Source organism: Chlorocebus sabaeus, chromosome 26 (genome assembly GCF_047675955.1).
Source record: "Chlorocebus sabaeus isolate Y175 chromosome 26, mChlSab1.0.hap1, whole genome shotgun sequence".
Lineage (NCBI taxonomy): Eukaryota > Metazoa > Chordata > Mammalia > Primates > Cercopithecidae > Chlorocebus > Chlorocebus sabaeus.
In genome coordinates this window covers 27,008,557-27,035,121 of record NC_132929.1, presented here as the reverse complement: position 1 = coordinate 27,035,121, position 26,565 = coordinate 27,008,557, and the positions used below count along the sequence as shown (strand labels likewise).

At 44.8% G+C, this 26,565-nt stretch overlaps 1 protein-coding gene across 1 annotated transcript in view; it reads right to left on the bottom strand.

Annotated features, from left to right (window-relative positions):
• Positions 1–11,934: 11,934 nt before the first annotated feature.
• The window catches only part of GLDN (gliomedin), a 73,372-nt gene continuing 58,741 nt past the window's right edge, over positions 11,935–26,565 (bottom strand). The window contains exons 5-10 of the mRNA XM_008016609.3: positions 25,355–25,501; positions 22,704–22,832; positions 20,018–20,101; positions 19,795–19,920; positions 18,551–18,701; positions 11,935–15,961 (exon numbers count right to left, since the gene is read on the bottom strand). Of these exons, the coding sequence (XP_008014800.1) occupies positions 15,484–15,961; positions 18,551–18,701; positions 19,795–19,920; positions 20,018–20,101; positions 22,704–22,832; positions 25,355–25,501 (1,115 nt within the window). The 3' untranslated portion in view covers positions 11,935–15,483. The remainder of the gene's footprint in view (positions 15,962–18,550; positions 18,702–19,794; positions 19,921–20,017; positions 20,102–22,703; positions 22,833–25,354; positions 25,502–26,565) is intronic.

Below are 26,565 nucleotides of genomic sequence, written 5' to 3'. Positions count from 1 at the left end.
GTGCACATGGCAGGCCAGAGGCCCAGATTGTCCCCCTTCCACTAAGGTGGTCCTCCAGTCAACCAGGTGTAGGCTGCATGGTAGCTCTTTTCCAGGATTCTACAGTCTGGAGTAGTAAGTCAGGCCGAGCTCTTTCGGCTTTAGTCTGAAGTCCAGCGCCCTACATGTCAGCCCCCAAGGGCCATCCAGCTTCTGTCTCCCAATACTAAGTTCATTTCATATCTCTCACGACAGGGAGGAAACTTAGCATTCATTGGAGACCTGAAGGGATGCAGTGAGCTTAAGAATTTTCAAGAGCTTATCAATCAACCCTTGTTCATCCCCTAGTGGATGTGGGGTGGTATTGTGGTGGACCTTTACTGGGCACTCTGCCGAATAACTGGAGTGGCACTTGTGCTTTAGTCCATTTGGCCATCCCTTTCACCCTGGCATTTCATCAACCAGAGGGATAAACAAATAAGACATCATAAAGTGAGAGAAACCCCTTATGGGTCTTTTGACTCTCACATCTATTTAGATGCAATTGGAGACCCACAAGAAATACCAGATCAATTTAAAGCTTAAAATCAAATAGCTACAGGTTTTAAGTCAATAGTTTAGTGGGTGACAGTTAATAAAAATGTATATTAGATAAACTACATCTATTACAACCAACAGCAACAAACTTTTCATGAGTTAAAAGAAAAACTTAGGTCGGTCCCAGCCCTGGGGCTACCTGACCTGACAGAACTTTTTACACTCTATATGTCAGAAAGAGAAAAAATGGCAATTGGAGTTTTAACCTAGACTGTGGGGCCCTGGCCAAGGCCAGTGGCCTAACTCTCAAAACAACTAGATGGGGTTTCCAAAGGCTGGCCTCTATGTCTAAGGGTCCTGGCAGCAACAGCTCTGTTAGCACAAGAAGCAGATAAGCTAACCCTTGGGCAAAACCTCAAGTCCTCGCATCCTGTGGTGACTTTAATAAATACCAAAGGACATCATTAACTAACAAATGCTAGACTAACTAGATACCAAACTTGCTCTGTGAAAATCCCCACATAACCACTGAAGTTTGCAACACCCTAAACCCCGCCACCTTGCTCCCGGTATCAGAGAGCCCAGTTGAATGTAACTGTGTAGAGCTATTAGACTCAGTTTATTCTAGTGGGCCTAACTTCCATGATCATCCTTAAACATCAGTAGACTGGGAGCTATACGTGGATGGGAGCAGCTTTGCCAACCCCTGCAAAGTAACTCCGAAGAAGATGACAAGCCCTGCTCCAGTCACACCTGAAAGCTGACTGGTCCACGCATGGCTGAAGCATGAGGAAACTCATCGCAGGACTCATTTTCCTTAAAATTTGGACTTGTACAGTAAGGACTTCAACTGACCTTCCTCAGACTGAGGGCTGTTCCCAGTGTATACATCAAGTCACTGAGGTAGGACAAAAGGTTGTTACAGTTCTATTATTTTATGGTTATTATAACTGTACTGGAACTCTAAAAAGAACTTGTTTGTTTAATGCTATTTTATCCAAGGTATGTAGCCCAGGAAATAACTAACCTGATGTGTGTTATGACCCATTTTAAGCCTCCCATGATCACAGTTTTTAAATAAAATTAAGGACTGGTCCTTTTCTAGGCGACACAAGTAAAGTAATAGCTAAGACAGAAGAAAGAGGGGTCCCCAAACATACAACCCTAAAATTTAATGCTTGTGCCACTATCAATAGCAATTGGCATGGAATAGGATGCAGTTCTTTAAATTAGAAAAAAAAAGTTACATGGCAGGAAATAAGTATATCTGCCATGAATTGGGCTCATGTGCAAATGTGTATAATTACTGGTCTTGTGTCATCTGGACTACTTAGAAAAAGGATGAAAAAGACCCTGTTTAGCTCCAAAAAGGAGAAAGCAGCCCCTCCTGTACAAGTGGAAACTGCAACCTCTTGAAATTAGTAATTACAAATCCCTTAAACCCAAGGTGGGAAAAAAGAGAACACGTATCTCTGGGCATCGATGGAAAAGGACTAAATCCTAGAGTAAATACCTTACTAAAAGTGGAGGTTTGTAAACTCTCTCCAGAACTGGTATTTCAGACTTTCTATGATGAACTAAATGTGCCAGTACCAGAGACTCCAGGAAAAACCAGAAATTTGTTTTTGCAATTAGCTGAGCATGTAGCCCAGTCTCTAAATGTCACTTCATGTTAAGTTTGTGGAGGAACTGTAATGGGAAATCAATGGCCATAGGAAGTCCAAGTATTAGTGCCTACATACTCAGTTTCTGATGAATTCCTGGCCCAAAAGAATCACCCTGATCATTTCCGGTTCTAAAAGTCTCAATCATTAGACAATATTGCATAGCTAGAGAAGGGAAAGAATTCACTTATCCTGTAGGATGACTTAGTTGCCTGGGACAAAAACTGTATAATGGTAACACAAAAACAGTTACATGGTGGAGTTCAAACCACACAAAGAAAAATCCATTCAGTAAATTTCCAAAGTTGCAGACCATTTAGGTCCACCCAGAATCCCACCAGGACCAGACGCCCCCCACTGGGCTACACTGGATATGGGGACATAGAGCCTATGCTAAGCTGCCTGACCAGTGGACAGGTAGTTGTGTTATTGACACTATTAAACCATCTTTCTTCCTACTGCCCATAAACACTGGCAAACTCCTGGGCTTCCCTGTCTATGCTTCCATGGCAAAAAATAGCCATAGATAATTAAAGAGATGATAAACGACCTCCTGAAAAAGTTATACAATACTATGGGCCTGCCACCTAGGTACAAGATGGCTCATGGGGATACTGGACCCCCATTTACATGCTCAACCAAATCATATGGTTGAAAGCTGTCTTGGAGATCATCACTAATAAAACCAGTAAAGCCTTGACTGTTTTGGCCCGGGAAGAAACTCAGATGAGAAATGCTATTTATCAGAATAGATTAACACTCAACTACTTGCTAGCAACTGGAGGAGAAGTCTGTGGAAAATTTAACTTTACTATGTGCTACCTGCTCATAGATGACCAGGGGCAAGTAGCTGAAGATATAAAGACATGACAAAACTGGCACATGTGCCTATACAAGTGTGGCATGGATTTGACCCTGAGGCCATGTTTGAAAATGGTTCCCAGTGCTAAGAGGATTTAAAACTCTTATAATAAAAATTATAGTAGTAATAGGAACCTGCTTACTGATCCCTTGTTTACTACCTGTACTCATTCAAATGGTAAAAGGTTTCATCACTACTCTAGTTCACCAGGATGCTTCAGCACAAGTGTACTACATGAATCACTATCAATCTGCCATGCAGGAAGACATAGGTAGTGAGGATGAAGGTGAGAATTCCCGCTAATAAAATGAGTGAGAGTCTCAAAGTGGGGGAATAAGGGAAGAGACCACCCCTCATATTGTCTTATGCCCAATTTCTGCCTCCAAAGAAAGAAGAAGTAAAAACTAAAAGGCAGAAACGAAATCTACAGGCAGACAGCCTGGTGCCGTGCCTTGGGCCTGGTAGTTAAAGATCGACCCCTGACCTAACCGGTTATGTTATCTATAGATTCCAGACACTGTATGGAAAAGCACTGTGAAAATTCCTGTCCTGTTCTGTTCCGTTCTGATTACCGGTGCATGCAGCCTCCAGTCATGTACCCCCTGCTTGCTCAATTGATCATGACCCTCTCACCTGGACCCCTTAGAGTTATGAACCCTTTAAAGGGACAAGAATTACTCACACGGGGAGCTCGGCTCTTGAGACAGCAGTCTTGTCGATGCTCCTGGCCGAATAAACCCCTTCCTTCTTTAACTTGGTGTCTGAGGCGTTTTGTCTGCAGCTCTTCCTGCTACAACAGGACATGAGACTTCACAACCTGCTGAAAATGAGCTTTCCTAATAACTCGGGACTTACCCATCTAGGGAATACACCATCCTAGCCATGAAAGATCAGATAAAATCTTAGACCAGAGACAGATTCATTTTATTCTAAAATACTTTCTCCAAAATATTTTAAAAAGGGGAGAAAATGTGAATAGAAAATATATTGGGCCCCCAAATACAATAAGCTAAAGGAAAAAGTCAAGCTGGAACTGCTTAGGGCAAACCTGACTTCCATTCTATTCAGTCACCCCGCTGCTCACTGAGACAAATGCATTATATGTTTGCCTCCTTTGGAGGGGCTAATCAGAAACTCAAAAGAATGCAGCTTTTTGTCTCTCTTCTACCTGTGACCTGGAAGTCCCCTCCTTGCTTTGAGTGGTCCCACTTTTGCTTCAAGTTGTCCTGCCTTTCTGGACCAAACCAATGTTTATCTTACATATGTTGTGTCTCATATCTTCCTAAAATGCGTAAAACCAAGCTGTGCTCTGACCACCTTGGGCATATATCATCCGGAGCTCCTGAAACTGTCATGGGTGTGTGTCCTCGACTTTGACAAAATAAAATTTCTAAAATAATGGAGACCTGTCTCAAATTTTGGGGGTTCACAAAAGCCACAGAGCTGCAGCTGCCTTAGGCCATGGGAGCCCACCTCTTACATCAGTGTGACCTGGAGGTGAGACATGGATTCAAAGGAGACCATTTTGGAGCTTTAATATTTGACTCCCCTGCTGGATTTTAGACTTGCATGGGGTCTGTAGGCACTTCACTTTGGCCAATTTCTCCCCTTTGGAATGGGTGTATTTACCCAATCCCTGTACCCTCATTGTAACTAGGAAGTAACTAACTTGCTTTCGATTTTATAGGCTCATAGGCAGAAGGGACTTGCCTTGTCTCAGATGAGACTTTGGACTGTGGACTTTTGAGTTATTGCTGAATTAAGACTTTGGTGGACTGTTGGGAAGGCATGTTGGTTTTGAAATGTAAGGACATGAGATTTGGGAGGGGCCGGGGGGTGTAATGATATGGTTTGGCTGTGTCCTTACCCAAATCTCATCTTGAATTATAGTTCCCATGATTCCCACATGTCATGGGAGGACCCAATAGGAGGTAATTGAATCACGGGGAGGGGGGCGGGTCTTTCCCATGCTGTTCTCATGACAGTGAATAAGTCTCATGAGATCTGATGGTTTTAAAGGGGGAGTTCCCCTGCACACCTCTTTTGCCTGCTGCCATGTAATATGTGCCTTTGCATCTCTTTTGTCTTCTGCCATGATTGTGAGGCCTCCGCAGCCATGTGGAACTGTGAGTCCAAGAAACTTCTTTCCTTTATAAATTACCCAGTCTTGGATATGTCTTTATTAGCAGTGGGAGAACAGACTAATACAGGTATTTATTATGTTTGTTGCTTGTTCGTACCTGTCCTTCTTGGAGAGGCTTTCCAGGTATTCAAAGGGACTTGGGTGTTGTGATTTATGTATTTGCTCACTGCAGCTGTATCTGCATTAGGAGGCACTCCATGCCGGAGAATACTGTGGCTTGTGCAGACTCAGAGGTACTACCTTGGTGGGCTTGGATGAGATCCAGAAGAATTCTCTATTAGCAGGCAGAGAATCTTGTTCTCTTCCTTTACTTTCTCCCAAACAAATGGAGTCACTCTGTCTATGCTGTGCTGCCTGGAGCTGGGAGAGTGGGTGACATAAGCACCCTTATTGGCCACCACCACTGGGACTACACTGGGTGAGCCCTGAAGCCAGCACAGCACTGAGTTTCATCCAAGGCCCACTGTAATGACTATGTGGCTACCACTTATGCTTGCTCAAAGCTCTACAATCAGCAGGTGGCAACACCAGCCAGGCTTGTGTTCTTCCCTTTAGGGCAGCAAGTTCTCTCTATCCCTGGATGGGTCCAGAGGTGCTGTCTGGCATCCAGGGCCTGGAGTCAGATACCTTAGGAATCCACCTGGTGCTCTATTCTACCGTGGCTGAGCTGGCACTCAAGCTGAAGGACAAGACTTCTCACTCTTCTCTCCCTTTTCCACAAGAAGAGTCTCTTCCCATGGCCAACACTGCCACAGGCCAATGGGGAGTACTGCCAGGCTACTGCCAACGTCCACTCAAGGCCCAAGGGCTCTTCAGTCAGCTTGTGGTAAATGCTGCCAGACCCGAGACTCACCCTTCAGAGCAGTGGGCTCCCCTCTGGCCTAGGACAGGTCCAGAAATACCATCTATGAGTGAAGGCCTGGAATCAGGGACCCCAAACCCCCACTTGGTGCTCTACCCCACTGTGACCAACCTGTTACCTAAGCTGCAAGACAAAGTCCTCTTTGCTCTTCCCTCTGCATTTTTTTTAAACAAGGAGTTTTTCCCCACAGCCACCACAGCTGGGAATGTGCTGGGTCTCGACTGAAGCCAGTAAGTCTCAGAGGTTCAACCAAGGCCCCCGACATGTACTACCTGGTGACCCCTGATTATTCAGGGCCCAAAGGCCCCTTTACTCAGCAAGTGATGAATCCTGCCAAGACTGGGTCCTTCCCTTTAAGACAGTGGGTTCCTTTCTGACCCAGAGTATGTCCAGAAATATTGTCTGGGAACTAGGCTCTAGAATGAGTGGCTTAGGACACTGCCCATTGCCCTAGTCTACTGTGGCTGAACTGGTTTCTGAGTTGTGAGATAAAGTCCTCTCTACTCGTCTCTCTCCTCACCTCGAGTAGAAGGAAAGTCTCTTTCTGTGCTGCGAGCTGTGTGGCCTGAGCCTGGGGGAGAGCAGGTGCACACACCCCCTTGGCTGACCCGGCTGGCTTCTCACCAGATTGTGTGCCCCCCAAGTTCACGGGCTCGAAGTGCAGCACAGCACAGCATTAGAACTCACCTATGAGTTTTAGTCCTTGTGGCCTAGACTGCTTCTCAAGGTTAGTTGGAACCCAAGTCACCTTAGCCTGCAGCGGCGAGGCTTGCGGAACTCAATTCTGGCCACTGGAAGGGATGACTCCCCTCTGGCTTGGGCTCATCTAAATATTCTTTCTGTGGGGTCAATGATTTCTGCCTGGTGTTGCTTTCCACTGTGACAGGGCAGCACTGAGTCCAAATGCAAAGTCCCACAATTACTGTCCTCTCTCGCCCCCAAGGACAGATTCTCTCCGTCATGGGGCCACTGTGGCATTGGCAATGCAAGACAGTCTTTCTGACCCGCTCCAGTGCCTCTTTCGGTGATAAAACCAGGTACTGTGATGGCTCACCTGATTTTTTGGCTTCTTAAGGTGCTTTTCTGTGTAGATAGTAGTTAGATTTGGCGTTCCTGTGGGGACGATGATTGCTGGAGGCTTCTTTCACCATCTTACTCCGCCTCCTTCCGAAAAACTAGTTTTTAAAAAGGCTCTGAAAAAATATACACATTATAAACCCTAAAGTAAAATAACACAGAAATAACAATTACACAAATTATAATGAAAAAGCCAAGAAAGGAAATAAAGTGAAATTTTAGAACACATTCAGTCAATTCAAAAGTCATCAGAAAAAGAAAAAATAGGGAACAAAGAACAGATAAACAATAACAAGGTGGTAGATTTAAACCAACCATATCGATAAATGCGTATCTGTTGCATGAAATGTAAATGGTCTAAACTAAGGAGTTGGGAAGAAAAAACATGTAAATTGTCCAGACCAAGAGTCTTCAAACCTTTTCTTAAAGGGGCCAATCATAAATATTTTAAGCTCATAGACCATAAAGTTTCTGTTGCAACTATATAACTTTATTGTTATAAGCATAAAAGCAGCTATGGAGAATACATAAATAGATGTGGCTGCATTTTGATAAAACATTAGTTACAAAAACAGGCAGCCCACCAGGCTGTAGTTTACTAATCCCTGGTCTAAATATCTCAAAAGGCGAAGTTGTTAGGTAAAAAAAGAAAAAAACCCACAAAGCTTAACTATATGCTGCCTACAAAAAAAACCCACTTTACTATGACACCCATAGATTAATAGTAGGGAGGAAAAAGTTATACTATGCTAACATGAACCAAAAGACAGCTGGAGTGCACATGTTTGTATTAGCCAAAGTATATGCTAGAGCACAAGTTGGGGGATGGAGAGACAGTGATGGCAAGAGTGAAAATAGAAATATAGAGCCAACTTTTACCAAGGGGATCAGCTTGCCAACCTCACATGACCTTGTCAGACTCCTAAGGACAAGAGAGACCAAAAGACAAAAATAGAAAAGGACTTGCTGAGTCTCTTCCTATGTGAATGTCTTTAGCCCTTATCACTACAGTAGAAAGGTCAGAGGGAGCCAATGGAGGAATCCTAGGTATACTTAGAGGCGAGAAAGAGTAGTTGCTAAAAGCATGAGCTCTGGTGTCAGACCGCCTGAATTTGAATCCCAACTTCACCACTTACAAACTGAGCGACAGTGGGTGAAGCTTCTTAATTTTTCAATCTGGAAAATTAATTTAAAAATGACTATCCCTTATAGGCTTCCCATGATAATTGCACGAGTTAACACACGTGAAGCATTTAGTATAGTGCCTGGCACATGGTCAGCACTCAAAAACGTCAACAACATTGATGTTGCCACCACCATAGTATTTCTTGTTTAGCTTCTTTGGAGAAAGCAAAATAAAAACTATTGTACCCTATGTGTGCAGCTATCTTTAAGTTGGCACAGTGGCTCCCATCTTCTAGCAGTGGCCAAAAAAATGTTCTTAATGGAAAGTACAATTTGAAGCAGCATGATTATCCCAGGGGTTGGCAAACTATGACCTTCAGGTTAGCTCTGGCCCACTACCTGTTTTTGTATGGTCTGCAAACTAAAAACGGTTTTTATATGTGTAAATCGTTTTTAAAAGTCAAAGATGCTTGTCGAAAGTTTGAGAAAAGAAAAGGTCAAATGAAAAACATTTTGTGAGATGTAAAAATTATATAAAATTCAAATTTCAGTGTCCATAAAGTTTTAATAGAATAGAGCCATGCGTATTGATTTACATATTATAGTTTTCAATTACAATGGCAGAGGTGAGCAGTTCCAACAGTGACCATGTGGCCCACAAAGCTTAAAATATTTGTTATCAGGTCTTCTACAGAAAAAGTTTGCCAACAAACTTGATTTAACCCATCTTTGAATTTCCCCTTTATTTCCAAATGCCCACGAAGTCTACACAAACGGCAACTTGGAAGTGGCCAACACAGACATTTTATCCCATATGTCAGAGCCCCAACCTGTCCCTGCTCACGTTCTAACCTTGGCATAGCAGGTCTTCTTTTGTTGGGAGTTTAACCTTCTTTGGAGGTTGGTAACTCTGATCTTTAAGTCCAGGGTGTGATCCCGAGCTTTTTCTCCCCTTCTGCAGGAGACAAGAGCCTTTTTGTAAGCTGGAGGTGTAAGGAGCGGGTTAGGAGGCCTTTGGCTTTCTCACTCAGCTTTCTATTGGTGATTAGTCACGCTCAGCTTTTTATCTGTTTCCAGTGGGTCAATCAAGCTTAGCAGTAGCCACCTGATTTTATTATCCCTTCAGTCCCTATTTCTCCCATAATCTCAAACATCTGACACATCACATCAGCTAATGCCTTCCTTTCTACCGCTATACATGCCAGTGGATCACCAATGCAAGTTTGAGCAATTCGACGAGTTCCTTGTCCCATTTGCTATTTGTGCTTTATCTATTACCAACCTGGGGTCCTCACTGAAGGAAGAGTGGTGAGTAATCCAGGAAGGGTGGTGAGTGATCCAGCACCAAAGCCCCACATCAGTGGCTTCTGTCTGCGGCCATACCTGGTCAGGCTTGCCAGATTCAGTAAATATAAATACAAGGCTCCCAGTTAAATTTGAATTTTAAATAAACAAATACTTTTTAAAGTATATTTCATGCAATATCTAGGATATATTTTTACTATAATTTTTCTGTCAATTTGAAATTAAAATGTAGCTGAGCATCCTGTATTTTATGTGGCAATTCGACAACAGGTTGGGTTCCCTGGGAAGCAAACTCTGAGATGGAGTTTAGCCAGCATGATGTCATTAAGAAGAGCCCTTAGGATCAACACCTGTGGAAAGGAGGTGCCAGAAGCAGGAAGGACAGAGAAAGTCAATCTGCAGTACAGGCCCAGGGACAGACTTGTCTGAACCATGGGGTGCTCTGGCTCTAGAATTGCTCTTTAGAGTAATTCCAAGGTGGGCTGAGGTGTCTAGGCCTTAAATTCTCACACTGATCAGTCATTGGATGATGAGGCGTATCCTTGGGCTAAGTGGTTCTCTGCAGCACTGACCATTTCTGTAGGTGCTGACAGCTGAAAGCTATATGCTGACGGCATTTCCAGCACCAAAAGCAAACTGTCTTTTCTGAAGTAGAATCCAAGTTGTGAGTGCATCACAGTGTTCACTGCATTTGTAATGAGGATTTAAACATCATGTAGAGAGAAGGGATGATATCTAAGGACTTTTCCACTCGGGCATGATTGAGTGAAATCATGTGTGCTGATTGCCCAGAAGACACCACGGTATAGAGATGATGAGCACTAAGTGGCAGCTACTTTGATGTTTCTAAAGCACTGGGCAAGGAAGGGCTGTCCAGTGGTGGGAATCCTGAGAGCAACAAGTAGTGTTGGACTTGGGCGTGTGTATCTGCTCCAGAAGGTGAGGCTGGCCATTACCGAGTGATGGACCTTCTCTGCAAGACGAGGCTGGGTTTGGCATATTTCTCTAGACATAGTTTTTTAAAAAGGAGTGCCCTAGAAAGCATTCAAAGTTAACTTTTCCACTTTCCAGTTATAAGAACCAGATCCTATCTTTGGAAGCGGTGGGATGAGCTGGAAAACATAAAGTCAGGAACAGCGCTTCCTTTTGACTCTGGCACTTAAGCTGCACGTGGGGTGAGTTAGTCATACATCTCCTCTGGTCTCACTTTCCTAGACTTTAAAATGAGAGTGGGATCGAGTGCTTTGTAGGGTTCCCATCCAGTGTTGACCTTTTTTCATCCTGCAATTGTGGATGTGGCCTCTTGGCAAGCAGCTTGGGACATTGACAATGTCATGTTGCCAGACACAAAAATCTGAGTTTAGAAGTAGTTTAAACCACTTCTTTATTAAAGCTTAACTCAATTGTTGAGCTCGATCATACCAGAGTGTTTGCAGGAAACAGTAATGGAACTGAAAGACCAATTTCACCCTTATTTAAAATCTTTACAGTGAATAGATAGAAGATTAGATATCTTAAAATCACATGCACGGTCAGAATGGTCCACTTAAAGGGGTGAGACTATTATTTTCTCCTTGGACTTTTTTCACTTTGTAATATTTCAATTACAAAAGTCCAGTAACAAGCACTTCTAGGGAAGGTTATAAAGAAGCTCCATAGGTCAAGGTAACAGGTACTTGAACCATTTTTTCATTATTTGGGGAGTTTTATGTAAATCTGTTGTATAACTGAGGGACCACCTTTTGGTGTTGTGACAGTGTTACCTGATGTAACAGGGCTTTGGTCTCAGCCCATGGAAACTATTCACATGGTGTCCCTAACCATTTCTGCAGCCCTAGATAAGGCCATGAGAACAACAGGGTCACTCTGGTTCCCTGCAGGGAGGAACAATAAAAGTAACTATTATAATTTGTCAAGAACTGTATAATTATCAGAGCATTTCACATAGAAAAACCAAGGGAAGTAAATACTGTTACTTTTTTTTAGACATGTTTTACAGATGAAAGAGGCTCTGAGGGATTAAGAGACTTGCCCAAATTCACACAAATCCAGTTTTAAATTTTTGTTCTTTTAATTTTTAGCATCAAATATGTCCTCAGTTGCCTTGCCCATGCTGATGAATTGGCAAATCTTCATTGCATTTATGTTTACGTATAACCCAGTTCTAGTATGATATTTCCATTGCTCGTGTTTTCTTACAGAGAAAAGACAGTCCATATCAACAATTTTCCAGTACTGTATTCAGAAGGAGCTAGCAAATTGAGAGTTTCTGCAGAGGAGCAACTGATATTCTACCACAATATTGTTTTGGATTTTTTCTTTTAAATGTTACATATAGATTAACAAGAGGTAAAAATAACAACACACTTGTTTGAACATGTGATTGTGCTCAGCAATGATTATTTTATTTGACTTGTTAAATTACAACCAAAAAGACATTCATCATTATTCATTTGTTGTTCAGAATCTGTGCAGGTCGGAAGTTACGGCTCTTAATGCTGTGAAACACAAGGCCACGGCATCTGGATGAAAATGAAAAGCCCTATCACTCACTTCTCCTTCACTTGCCATCAGATGATCGTAGCCAAAACGTCCTCCGTGTGACGGGAAGATGACACCTGACTCATTAAGAATTGTACTGTTTCATTTGACTTTTTGCCTTGTGACTGTTAAGACGCCTAAGATCAGAACTCCTCATCTTAAAACTTCCACCCCAGAACTTTTTCTGTGATAGCACCTGTGCCTAATGATACTTTGAGACCAGAACCACCTGTTTGGCTTCAGGAAGCCACCTTATCAGTTGAAAGAAAATGCTTTGAAATAGAGTGTGGCCTAGCTTTGAGGTTGGGAGGGATGGTGTTGTTTACTCTCCAGTGGGAAGCTATCTACTTTAGATGAAAGAAGAATTAGAGAATTATCTGGTTTGATTCTGACATCAGAAGTGCAGATATTTGGAAAGTGCTTTAGAGGAACTTTGGTTATAAGTAAGAGGGCAAACTCCTAAAACAGTATCTTGACTTAAAAACCTTAGGTTGCATAATCTATTTTAGCAGTGAGCCCAAAACTTTTTTAAAAAATCAAGTAATGTTTACAAGAAAGAATAAAATCTTAATCCTTTTCACTTTTAAAGACAATCAGATAAGATTACCCACTGCCATTAAACACTGATCAAACTCAGTTCCTTACATTAGCATTATTCTGTTGTAACAAAAAAAAAAAAGAAAAGAAAAAAGAAAAAAAGTCCCAGTGTAAGCTTCTCCAGCGGTGAGCATGATCCCTTACTCACAAGTAAGGAAGCCAAGATAGCTCAGATATCAAGACTGAGGTTTCCAAACCATTTTTCTAAAAGGAATATGTGCTAATTAACCTCTTTCAGTTGCTACCGTATATACAATTAGTATTGTATATACTATTACTATGAAACTATATCCCTATCCCGGTCTCCTGTGTTCAGCAACGGCAACATATATATTTAAATACTTTAAAAGGACACCAGCACTCATTAGACATATCGATCTTGAACATGAGACTGTTTGTTATAGAACGTGAATCTGAAAAGAGTATTTTTGCAAGCTAAGGTAACATGGCATAACCAATCTAATGAAAAAGTAGGGGGAGAAGTTTCAAATACCCATCATGTTGACGACACAACAAACAAGTCACTAACAGCTGCCTGGGGACTTTCAGGGGAGCTGGGAGATTTGAATATTTAAATCTGTACATCCCCTAAGTTTTATTTACTTATATTTTATTTTTTAGAGATGGGGTCTTTCTAGGCTGGTCCTGAGCTCCTGGCCTCAAGTGATCCTCCCATCCCTGCCTCCCAAGTAGCTGGGATTACAGTTATGTACCACCATGCCTAGCTCATCCCCTAAGTTTTAAAATGCTGCTGTTAATAATGTATTGAACTCAGGGCCACTGAGAATGAATTTGGTCCCAGAGAAAAAGTTTCAGAACACACACAAATTGGGGCAACTTGCTGGAAAATCTTTACATAAGATTTGTCCTGGTTCCCCTTCCTGGCTGCAGAGCCCCAGGAACTTTTCCAGCTTCGTCTCTATTCGCAGTGGCCTTTCCGGGGGCCGCAGCGCTGGACTGAAAGATGTTTAAAGAAGTGAGTTGGCAGAAAATATGCATATTTAAGAGCATTTAGGAGCAAGTTCAACCGGATTCTCTCCTGGCATCCGAGGGGACCAGATCACATCCTTTAAAACTATGTTAAAGAACAGTCCCCTAACCAGCCTTTGTGGAGGGCCACTTCATTTTACGCCGTTATCACCCTTCCCCTCTACTCAAAATGCAAGTCACTCCTATGTGGCTTCTTAGTTTAGAATAAAACAAAATAGGCTCTGGTTCTGATTTTTTCAAGAATCAGGCTCACTTTATATTCTTTATCAGGAGTCAGCAACCTTTTTCCATAAAGGGGCGGCTAGTCAATATTTTAGGCACTGTGGGGCCATACGCTGTTTGTTGCAATGACTCGATTCTGCTGGTGCAGAGCAGAAGCAGTCACAGGCTGTGCTGCATAAACAAATGAGCATGGCTGTGCTCAGTAAAACCTTATTTTAAAAAACAGGCAATGGACTGGCTCTGGCCCAGTTCTACGTAATAACCACAAATGGCACCTCTCCTCTGAACACTGGAAAGTGCTTCCCATGGTTCCAGCCAGATTAATGTCTACTTACACAGCATTTAGTACTTTGATAGTGGATCCACAGAAGAAGCATAAGAAGTCAGCGTGATCTGAGGATTCACTGTTCATGATCCACAGCTACAAATCAACATGATAAGAAGTTGGGGGGAATCTGGAAGATTGTGATTCTCTTTTATTAAGAAACCTGGGGCCGGCGTGGTGCCTCATACCTATAATCCCAGCACTTTGGGAGGCCGAGGCGGGTGAGACCATCCTGGAGAACACGGTGAAACCCCGTTTCTACTAAAAATACAAAAAATTAGCCGGGCGAGGTGGCGGGCGCCTGTAGTCCCAGCTACTCGGGAGGCTGAGGCAGGAGAATGGCGTGAACCCGGGAGGCGGAGCTTGCAGTGAGCCAAGATTGTGCCACTGCACTCCAGCCTGGGTGACAGAGCAAGACTCTGTCTCAAAAAAAAAAAAAAAAAAAAAAAGAAAAAGAAACCTGGGCCAGGCACACATGCCTGTATGCCAGCATTTCGGGAGGCCAAGGCAGGAGGATCACTTGAGCCCCAGGAGTTCAAGACCAGCCTGGGAAACATAGCAAGACTCTCTATTTAAAACAAGAAAAGAAAAAAAAAATAGCTTATTGAAAAAAAAACAAAACCAAACCTGAACATGTAGCTGTCCCTGGCTTTTGCTAATCTCAGAGCTGCCCAGTCAGCAGCTGAGGATAATGGTTATTCTGTGGTGGCAGGTGCAGATGCAAAGAAAAGCAATAAATTATGGATAATGTGATACTTTAGATTAAAGAGTTAATGCACCTTTTCAAAGAACCAGATCTAAGTCAGCACTGAGGGATTCACTACTCAAGCCACTGGACTTCTCAACTCAAAGGGAAATTTGGTCAGCATGTGGCTAAAAAAGCTGAACAACAGAAGCAGATACATAAAAGTTGTGAGAAGAGAAGCCGCCAAGAATCACCAAATTTCCTACAGGTAGAGAAGATCTTCCCAATCATCTTAGCCAGATGGTTCAGATTACCAATGGGGAAACTAAGGCCCAAGGAGAAAGAGGTAACTTGCAGAGCCAGTTGTGGGGAGATCACCACATTTCAGCCATTTCAACTTCCAATCTGTTGCTATTTCACTAAGGGGGGCTCAATGACCATATAAACACCTATGTCATGAGGTTATGTTCTAAATATCTGGCTGCCGTTAAATAAACAAGTTTCCTGTTGGCAGAGAACTGGTCCCAGAAAACACCTGAAATTTGCTGAAGGGAGCAGAATGCAGCACATCACTCATTTAAGGTAGTTGACAAAAACTGCACAGGATAAAGCATTAAATGGCCATCTTCCCACGAATATAAATGCTGATCTCTCATGTTGTATGCTAACATGGCAAGAACAGACTGGGAAGTTCTTAAATAAAAGTTTGCATTGATCTGTTTCCCTCCTAACAAATCAAAGGCAAATGTGACCCTCAGATCTTTGGTGTCTGTGACATAGAGGATTCCTCGGGCAATGAAGGCGTTGCCGGCTTTGGATTTGGGGTACGTGGTATTGATGTGTTGCACCACTGAGAATGTCCTCTCATCCAGCTGTGCTACAAGAATGTTTGAGCCGTCCACACTTGACGCATAGATAATCCAAAGGCCCTTTTCATCTACAGCTAGATTGAAGTAAGTCTTGGAGTTTGCAAAAAGGTATTTTCGATCAAAATACAAGGCATTTTCAAGCTTCAGAGTTTGGGATGTTTCCTTGCCAAATTCAAATCTGAAATATGCAAACAAAGAAAAGTACACATGAATCATTGTTTCTGTGGACAAAGGTGGTTTATTAGGCTCCTCTATTAAACTGAGTTAGTGGGTCAGGGGTGAGGGCTGGGATTTTGCATTTCTTACAAGCTCCCGGGTAATGCCTGCTCTGCCGGTCCTTGGGCAATGCTGTGAGCAGTGAGGATGTAAGAGATGATGACTGGCTGTGCTAGCAGAGGCAACAGGGAGACAGTGGTGTGGTGTTAAAGAGAATACTCCCTATAGTCAGAATGAATTTGCATCTGAGTGACCACTTACTAGCCACGTGACCTCCACTTCACTACTGACCAGATGTTTGTTGACCTCCTGAAATGCCCCCTCGAAGATTCTTAGAGCTGCAAGGGGGCTGTAAAAGAGGATCTAGTCCAATCTTTTCATTTTATAAGCAAAAAATGAGAAGCGACTGGCCCGAGAATACAAGTAAGAGGCAGAGCCCGAGGTTGAACTTAGGGTTTCTAACTCTAAGTGTGGTGGTTATTCCTTTACTCCCTGCTGAAATTTTTTAAAAAGTGTTTCACAGTCTGCAAAGTTGAAAAGAAAGTCACCAGGTGAGAAGGGCTGTTGCAAAGTCATGACTGTGAAAACCATTTTCTTGTCAAGTAAGTGGCTGGATACATTAAACTATAGCATGGAATGTCATGCCCCTTAGCTCCTGGAGGCTGATTTGACAGATTCCAACTCTAGGCTGTAGCATAAAAGTGAACTATAATTCAAAGGGTACTCCAGGAATGAAAATTCAGGAACATTAGGGCTAAAAGAAAACACCAGAGGGTGCCATTGAGCAGCAGAAGAAACATGAAATGTGTGCATCTGTGGATATGCGTTTGAGCATAACAGACTTGAAGTCTATTAAGAAACCGTGAAGAAACTAGAGAAGAGTGAGACTTGGGAAGGTCCCTGCACATCTCAGTTCACGGGAGTTCTTCCTCTGAATGCCTGGGGTTTAGTGCTGCCATTTGGCTGTGTCTAGTCCTGCCACCTCACAGCTGCATTCCTTGGTGAGACCCATCTCTCCCAGCAATTACAGGGTCGAATTCAGCTCTGCCTCTCTGTGAGGTCCCAGTCAGTGGCTTGGCATAGAGCAGTACAGCCTCCTAACCACTGCATCCAAACTTAGCTTCCTTAGAAGATACACCTCCTTGAAGAGGCCAGTTCTCACTGTGGAGGTTATCCACCGCAGAACTCCCCCTGACTCCACCTCCATGTGGCAATAGCCCTATAGAACATGGCAGCAGGGGACCACAAGATTCAGTGAGCAGCATCGGATGAAGGAGTGTGTCTTGAGAGCGAGGACTGCTGAGCAGGTGGTAGGTCAGTTGCCTTTTTCTACTAGCACAAGACTGCCCAAATGGGGCGGCCAGGGAGGTATAGAGATGATGATGGGGGTGTCGTGTAGAGATGATGATGGGGGTGTCATGTACAGGGAACTGAGAGGCAAAGGAGGGGATGTTTCCTGCCACAGCTGACGCCAGTGTCCAATGTGTCTGATCAGATTGCACATTATACTAGGAAACTCACCCCATTCTAACCTGAGCACTCAAACGCCAAAAGTTGTTAAAGCTGGACCTCACTAAGGGTAGGGGAAGGATGAGGGAGAGAGAAGGGATCCAAGTCCTCCCTCAAGGTCACTGTCTCTTGTTTTGAATGAGTAGGACTGTGGCATTCATAATACTGGGTTTACTGTTTCAGACGGGGAAGAGCTAGAAGGACTCAGAGGCTGTAGTCCATCTTTTTATTTTTAGTTGAGGACAGGGAGACACAGGAAGTGCTGTCTCTTGGTCCAAGGCCATAGAGGAGGCAGACGAGTTGGAGCCAGAAACCAAGTGTCCTGGCTTTCGGTTCATTGCTCTCTTGATTTGCCCAAGACGATCTTCTTCTGCCTCCAAAGGCCAGAGCTTGATTTCCTCTTCTTGAACCCTAAATACAGAACTTCAGCAACTCTTGTGGGGAAGGCTCAGCAGCTGCCTTGGGCAATGTTTACTCTGGTGACCCTCCTCGCTTCCCCGTGGGAGAGCAGAGGGCAGCCTGGGAGGACTCCATCAGGATGACAGATGGATCTGAAGGCAGAGATGCCTGACTTGGGGTTCGTTCCCCAGTCTTCAATGATCTCAGTCTTCAATGATCCCCAGTCTTCAATGATCTTCAATGATCTCAGGAAATTCCCCACACCCAAAATTTTCCAAAACAAAACTTCATCAGGGAGCAGCAGCACATTCCACCAGGGGGAGCTCCAAGTTCAGGCTGCTTCTCCCTCAGAAGAAGGGGAAGCTGCCGCCATCACCACTCCAGGTCCACTTCTCCCTGGCTCTGACCTTCCTCGCGCTATCCAGACCAACAACAAATGCAGACCCCAGGCAGGGGCTGGGTCATGGGGCTCACTAACATATCCTGTGATTCATTCAATCGACAAACCCTGACTGACCTCTGTGTGTCAGCCCTAGGGACACAAAGATGATGAAAACACAGTCCCTACCCCCAATTGCTCACAAAAGCACCATAGCGCAGGTGCTGCCTGAGAGGCATGAGAAGGTGCTGTGGTGCGACTCACCTCACTATGGTGTTGGAACCCCCTTTGTGGTAGTAGAGAGAGTTGTTGTAAACCACGTGCCCACAGCCATGGAAATAATACGGAAGGTGGATGAACGTGTAACTGCCATTCAGAAGTGAGGGCTGGTCCTTGAATTCCTTCACCATGATGCCTGTAGGAAGGAAGCCAGGGAGAGGCCGTTACCTACCTCCAGCAATCACAGCTTGGGAGGGAGTCCTTGGGAGGAATTTCAAAGGAGGGAAGTTGAGAGTGAAGTGTTCCCTAAGGTCCCTTCTCCAGTGTGAAGAGTCTAAGACTCCCCATCTCAAAGTCCAGCTCTCCATATGGATTTCTGAAATGTCTTTCAAATGTGGTAGGCATTGAATTGGCCTGACTCCTCCTGGAAGAACTATGTATCACACTCTCCCACCCCACTCTATACTGTTTATCACTTTCTATGAGAGTGGTGTAGGCCTTCACCAGGAATAGCAGATACTTGGCGCTTGGACAGTCACCTCTTGCCTCCTCCCACCTCTTCCTGCACTGTGCAGCAGCCACTACTAATGCACAACATTACTTTCTTTTTGAGTCCCCAAATCCTGGTAATCTGGGCACTTACTACCAGCTTCCCCGTTTAATAACTGGCCTTGATAAAACAAAGAAGTGATTTCTTCTCAGCTATTTCTCCAACCAGTGAGTATGGTCAGACCCCTTCTTTAATGAGGCCACTGTTACTACCACCAGCAATTCCTGGCCACCTCTCTTTGGGACAGTACAACTAGGGTCCTGCTCAGATACAGTGTAACTGCAAGGTGGACCTTCACCTTCTCCCTGGGCTCTCTGTCCCACAGGTGGCTGGGAAAGATGTCCAAAAGTACTCTTCTGGGAGAGGGGGCAACCTTAGAGAAAGATGGGTGGTCCACAAGGATTTTGTCTTTGATATTTTTTTCCCATGATGGTTTGGAGGTTTATGAGGCCTGCAGTCATAATGCTATTTGTTTCCTTCTGGATACTTGTCCTAAAACAGGCGATCTCTGGGTTACCCTCGTCATGCTCCTGTGACCTGAACTTCAAAGCTTGCCACCAGCATGTTCAAAGGAAGAAAGTTTTCTGCCCACTCATTGGTCTTTCTAAAATAAAGAGACATTTATCACACCAGCTACTGAGGATTTCAGACACACACAAATGGAATACGCCCAAAGGTAGGCAACAGATGAAAAATACAGTTACCACACAGATATGGGTCATTGGCCGAGTGTAAGTACCTGAAAAATGCTCTGTCACCCAAATCCGGTCATCGCTCTTGTTAGCAGACTCTCTTATCCAGGTCCCAAATGTCTCTGTCACTTTCAGCACTTGCACTGGGTTTCCAATGGAAGTGATCATGGATTCTGCCAAAAGAAGAGAAAAGAAAGTCACTTACCTGCCAATTATGACTTGAAGGCATTCAATTTCTGACTTTCAAGACAGGATGCTTTGTTTCCATACCTGCTTGTGGGGAATGGTGTTCACTGGCTTTCTCATCAGCTTTTCCAACCAAGGTATCATCATTTGGTATGGCACAGGTCTCACCTAAAATGATGACAATCATCAGAGCAAAGACAGCTGGCACAGTGAGATTTGTTGGACTTTATAGCTGCTGCTCTTCCCCACCTCATTCCAGACTCTAGTCTCATAAGCATCCCTTGCAATAGGTCACCAGATTCCTTGCTTGCTTGCTTTTAAGCAACTCCAAGTCATAGCCTTCCAAATTCTTCGCCCTGCTTGTTGAGCTCCCAAGAAGCTTTTCAGGAGTACAGTTGCTAAGATAATACAATCCCAAAAGGATGTCAGTAAAAGCAACAAAGTGGCCTGAGCCAGCCTGTTCAAGGCCTCAGCAGTTTGGGGGAAATGAGAGGCTTGCTGACGCCCTCCTGGCCCATCTGGCAGGTGGTATCACTATCATGATTGCATTGTTCTGGAAGGATTTTTCACTTTCAGGGAAGCTGGTGGAAGCTGTGAAATAGCAGCCCCAGAGAATGGGGTGGTCCACTTTATGTAGCATCTTCCTGGGAGAGGCATCAGGAGGGGAAATACAGATATAGAGGAAGAAGTAATCTAGATTCCATCCAGCCCAGAGACACAGAAGTCCCCTCATGACCATTTCCCCGCTGTCTCTGTCTAAGGGCCTACATGGGAGTCCCCTCATGACGGTTTCCCCACTGTCTCTGTGTAAGGGCCTAGAGAAACACAGGTCCTTGACAGGGGCCTGGTTCAAGTTGGCTTGAGGCTACAGCTGAGCTATGATTCATCCTCCTCGGCTTATTGGTGTCCCCCTTAATGAATGGGCTGAATTTAGACCTTTGGTGAAGAGGTGCCTTAGGGCAGCAGAAGCAAGGCTGAGAGAGAAGAGGGAGGAGGATGCATGTGGCCAGGGTGAAGAGGACAGGACATGGACTGAACCGCAGGCCCACTCAAATCATGAGGGTTTCAAATCACCCTGTGGTTGCTTGATGAAAAGGGTAATCTGAAGGGGCTCCCGACCCTCCGTGATCTCTAAGTTTCCTTCCAGCTGGATAAGCCTGTGTTTCCCTGAAGTCCTTCTGTCACCTGATGAGAGCAGTCTCAGGGATCTGTTACAACTTCCCACGGACAATCCTGCTGCCCCCAGGGTTTCAACTGGGGTTTCCACTTAGGGAACTATAGGGTATTAAAGACATGGAGTTGGAGCAGGAGAGAGGGCCAAGTTCAGACGCAAATGCCTGGCAACCAAAGACTCATTTCTAGAAGGCAGAGTGGAAGATAATGCCTTTCATTTAAAGCCATTTTTCTTACTCTGCATCCAGCCCCTGCCGATCCAGCCACCTGGTAGATTAGGCTAAGCCCAGAGACTGCTTCTCCAGACAAGAGCTGTCACTGGCTGGCAGAGCCTGTGGCAAATTAGAATTCTGCAAAAACTCGGGTCAGAGCCCCCTTCTCTCAGGGGAGGTCCCGCTCAGTTCATTCTTCAAGGGAAGCTGAGCAAAGGGCTGATGCTAATGGCTGGGGAGGCACTGCACAGTAGCCCAGCAGAGGAGCAGCTCTGCCGTGGTCTCACGTTGCAGAATTACAATCAGGCTCTACTGAACTGGGGAGGGCGATAGTGCCATCTTTGAAAGCACAGATTCGCCCACTCTGACAGCTGACTGTGTGCCCCCAGATGTCTTCCAGAAAGAACAGTGCACCAAACAGAACTCAAGACTGTTTAGGAAAATGACAGCAATGGCCACAGCAAGGCTGAGAAATTCCAGTGAGGATCCTCCTTATGAGTGCAATTGAGGAGATGGCCACAAGTAGCCCTCCTCATAGTTTCAGTTAGGTGACAGATCCTAGGTCACCCCTTTGGGGGAGAAGTCCTATCATCACCCTAGAAGTATTTTCCATTAATATAATCCGTGATTTCCAGTTAGCTTTCAACCCTGTGGCCACTGTGCCACAAATTGGCTAAAGAACAAGTCCACCAGAGGTCAAGTATTCCTTGCTTTTGGTTGGCTTGACCTTGGGTCAGGTCTCAAAGTGTGAATTTTTATCTAAATGGAAGATGCCCTGAGAGCTGGGACTTTACAGTTAGGCAGAACTGAGTTTGAATCCTAGCTCCGCCATTTACTCCTGGAGCGAGTTCCTTAGCTCTTTGGGGTATCGGTTTTGTTATCTGTAAGTTGCACACAATAATGATTCCAATATCATAGGATTATTTTGAGAATTAAATAAGCACATAGCCCTGTGCCTGGCTTAACGTAGCACTGTTGTTACTATTCGTGAGGACTTAACCAATCCAAACTTCCCCTTCATTTCATGAGCATCAGTCAAGCTTCTCACTTCCCAAGAGTGCAAAAATAGCAGCTTAGCTTTCCAGACTGTTTCAGGGGGAAGGGATGGTGGACAGGGCAAGGAGGAGGACTGGGCTGCTGGTAAATGAAGGAAGCAGGAGGAGGGAAGGGGAGTGGGAGGCCTAATTTTAAAACTGTCCCTGGTCTTCAGCCCCAAGGCAGACTACGAAGACCTCCTGTGAGAAGGTTGCAAGAAGGGAACTCTCATTTTGGACAAAACCCTCCTCCCTCTATTAAAACAAATCTGGTCACAGAGCCTGGGGTCCAGACCAAGAGTTTGGAATAATTGACAGAGGAGGCGGGCCCCATGGGGGAGAGGTGGTGACCTGGGCACTGGCCGTTGAACATGTTTGGCTGCCGAGGGCCTTTGGCTCTTCTGCTTCCAGGGGGGCCTGGAGGACCTGGAGGGCCTGGGGGCCCAGGTGGACCGGGTGGGCCTTGGTCACCTTTGGCACCTGGAGAGAGAAAGAGAGAAAGGGAGAGAAGGAGGGAGGAGGGAGAAGGTGGAAGGGGAGAGAGGGACAGAGAAGGGGAGAGAAGAAGAGAGAAAAGAGAGAGGGAAGGAAAGGGGAGGGAGGAAAGGAGGGAGGGAGGGAGGAAAGGAGGAAGGGAGGGAAGAAAGGAGAGAGGGAGGGAGGGAGGGAGGAAAGGAAGAAGGGAGAGAGGGTGGGAAAAAGGGAAGAGAGTGGTCAGCTAAGGTCTCTTTAGCTGCCTCCTCGCAGTCAGACCAAATAAGCCTTTTCAGTTTCTCTACAAGTGGACAAGTGGGGCCACAGAAGCCGGAGGCAGGTCTCTGTCCACCAGGAAGGGGCAGAGATCTGCAAGCAGAGCAGATGAGGCCCAACCTCCTACGCCCTCTCCAGTCTCCTCCAGGGGACACCCTCTGCTCTGACCTGGTCTTTTCAATTGGGGTTCATAAGGGATGGTGCTTTTCTGAAGGGTTTGTCATCACCCCTCATGTGGTCAGCAGCATGGAGGAACACGGTACTCTGGATGTGTAGATTTTCTATGTAACGGAAGTGTAACAGAATTTTATATTTTTTCAAATACATTTATGTATATTACCCTGTCGAAAACACCTCTTAAATTATACATGTTTTGCATAGCAACATCTGCTGTTCATGAGACAAGATGTACTAAACCAAGTTTGATCTTTCCTTGATACTTCGGTCTAAGCACAGTGCCTGGTAAACAATAGGCACTCAATCAAGTCTGAATGGATGGATAGATGGTTGGATGGGCAACTGATTCAGGGTCATTATTCTGAACATTTAGTATCATCCTTGCTTCCTGAGGACAGACATTATGTCTTCCTCATTTCCAGCTACTAGCAAAGTCTCTGATTCAGAAATGGTGTTCTCTGGTATTTGATAAATCTGTATTGACTACATAGTTATATTTACATGTTATATTTTTATCATATAGATGATCTCCAAGGTACTGTGCTTTTAAAATTCTTCTGCCTCCTGCTCCTCCATGAGAGTCAGCTGTTACCTGCTCTTTCCCCTGTGCTGTTGCTTTGTGACTTTCTGCCCCTTACACCAACTATCTGCTTTTACCTTGGGCTGGAAAAGCAGCCACTGTATTTGTAGGGGAAACGCCCCTGATGGCAATAACTGAAGTGTATCCTTAGAATGACCCTGGACGGCAGATGCATCTGAATGTGTGCTCAGAGCTAGGGAATCTGGGAGTTGCCAACCCAGAGCTTTGTTCCTTGATTTGAGGAATATCTGAACCCCCAGCCCATCTCATGGAAGAGGGGCTGTGCAGGCACTTGAGGCCCTGAGTTTGGGTTAAGTGAAGGTTGCCAGGTGGAGGTGGTTAAGGGGAGGGTGTTGATGTGGTGTGGATATCCCACGCAAATCTCATGTTGAATTGTAATCCCCAGTGTTGGAGGTGGGGTCTGTGGGAGGTGTTTGGATCGTGGAGGCAGATCCCTCATGAATGGATTGGGTCATCTCCTTGGTAATAAGTGAGTTATTGCGAGATGTGGTCATTTAAAAGTGTGTGGCACTTCACACCCCACTCTCGTTCTCTCTCTCACTCCTACTCTTGCCATGTGATGTGCCTGCACCTTCTGCCATGATTACAAGTTTCCTGAGGCCTCTCCAGAAGCCGCGCAGATGCCAGCATCATGCCTCTTGTATAGCCTGCAGAACTATAACCTTTTTAAAAATATATAAATTACCCAGTCTCACGTAATTTATAGTAATGTGAGAACAGACTAGTACAGGTGTTAAGTGAAGATGCCAGGTAAATTGCATGCTGTTTGCAAGTGGCTGCAGTTTTCCTGCTCAGTCCACTGCCCCTGGGCTGCAGGTAAGGCAGTTAGCTCATCCAGCCCACTGCCCCTGGGTTGTTTTTGTCCTAAGTTGGTTCTCCTGTCCAGTCTGCCACCACTGGACTCTCTCCTCTGTACGAAGCCCCCAGTAAAGCTCCATGTCACATTTGCTGGCCCTGGATTTCTTCTTTAGCTTCTTGAATCTGTTGCCATCCCTACTGAGGTTGATCAGGGCTTGGCACAACAATATTTTGCCCCAATTATATGTAAAAAGTCCATTAGGATCAGGGCCTAAGGATGGCTCGACCTCATCAGTGAAGCAAATGCTTGTGCTTCCTGTCAGTTGTCCTCTGAGGTGTCGTAAGTTGCCTGCTTGCTTGTCTTATTCTGGATTGTGCTGGATTTCAATATATCTTGGAAAAGAAAACTTCCTTTATTCCATTCAAGTCAACTGTGGCTTTTAGACCCAATTACCTGAACCACTTATGCTTAGAACCCAGATCTGGTCTTGCCACATGGAGTAACACGCTCAGGTTTCTCCTCTTTGAAAGCATAGAACTCCAAAACAAGCTGCAAAACAGATGGCCACATAAGGCCATAAAGGAGAGAAGACACAGGAGCAGCCCTGGTGTTCGAAGCCAGGAAGTTCTCTGGGCACACAAGCCCTCAAAGAGAGCCAGAGCGCACCCCTCTTACCTGCCAGGAGCACATCGTTGGACACATCTCCTTTGTCACCCTTTTCTCCCTTCTGCCCTGGTGGGCCCTCATTTCCCTGCAGGCCCAGTTCACCATGGTCTCCCTTTTCTCCCCTTTCCCCTGGATTTCCTGCAGCTCCAGGTATCCCTGACCAAAAAAGCAAATGACATGTTAGCCTATGGTGCAAAAAGTTCTGGCATACCACTTTATATTATTGTACTTTGTGCTTTCCAGGGAAGCAGTTTTATACACCAAATACACAGCTTTTCATACTGTTTTAGAGCAATAGTGTGACCATACATTCATTAAAGAACAGCATTTCCGGGTGGCTTTGCTGGATTATTTATTTATTTATTTTTTGAGACGGAGTCTGGCTCTGTCACCCAGGCTGGTGTGCAATAGCACGATCTTGGCTCAATGCAACCTCTGCCTCCTGGGTTCAAGCAATTCTCCTGCCTCAGCCTCCCAAGTAGCTGGGATTATAGGCGTGAGCCACCACACCCATCTGATTTTTGTATTTTAAATAGAGACAGGGTTTTGCCATGCTGACCAGACTGGTCTTGAACTGACCTCAGGTGATCCGCCTGCCTCGGCCTCCCAAAGTGCTGGGATTACAGGTGTGAGCCACTACTCCTGGACTGCTGGATTATTTTTAGAGAAATTCGGCTGAGCCAACAGGTTGGAGAGAGGAGTGAACCGCAAGAGGGGGCGATGACAGCAACAGTGGAAAGAAGGTAAGGAAGGCCTAATAAGAAGTCTGCAACCATGATGCTCAGAGGCATGTGTCTGCTGCCATAATAGTGAGTGTTAAACACATTATTTAGTTTATTCCTAACAACATATTGGAGTGGTAGGCTTGGCAGTCATCCTTACTCTCATTTTATAGATGTTGAAACTAAGGCCTACAGTGGTTTTAACAGATGCTGCCAAGTCAGAGCAGCAAAGCACCTCTGATTCCATCTCTGGTGCCCTTTTCTGTGACATTCCAATGCAAAATACTTTCAATCACAATAGGAAAACAGGTAAAGTTGCTTTAGGACAACCATTAATAGGGATGGTGAACAAAAGGTAGTGGGTGAAATTTCTGCCTCTGTTCACAGGGAGCTATGACTACCGGAATTGCTGTCCTCCCCACATTGCTAGAAACCAGTCAAGGTCTAAGTAACAGCTTGTGTCAGCCTTGAACCCTGAGCAATGAAAGCACCCTTGGA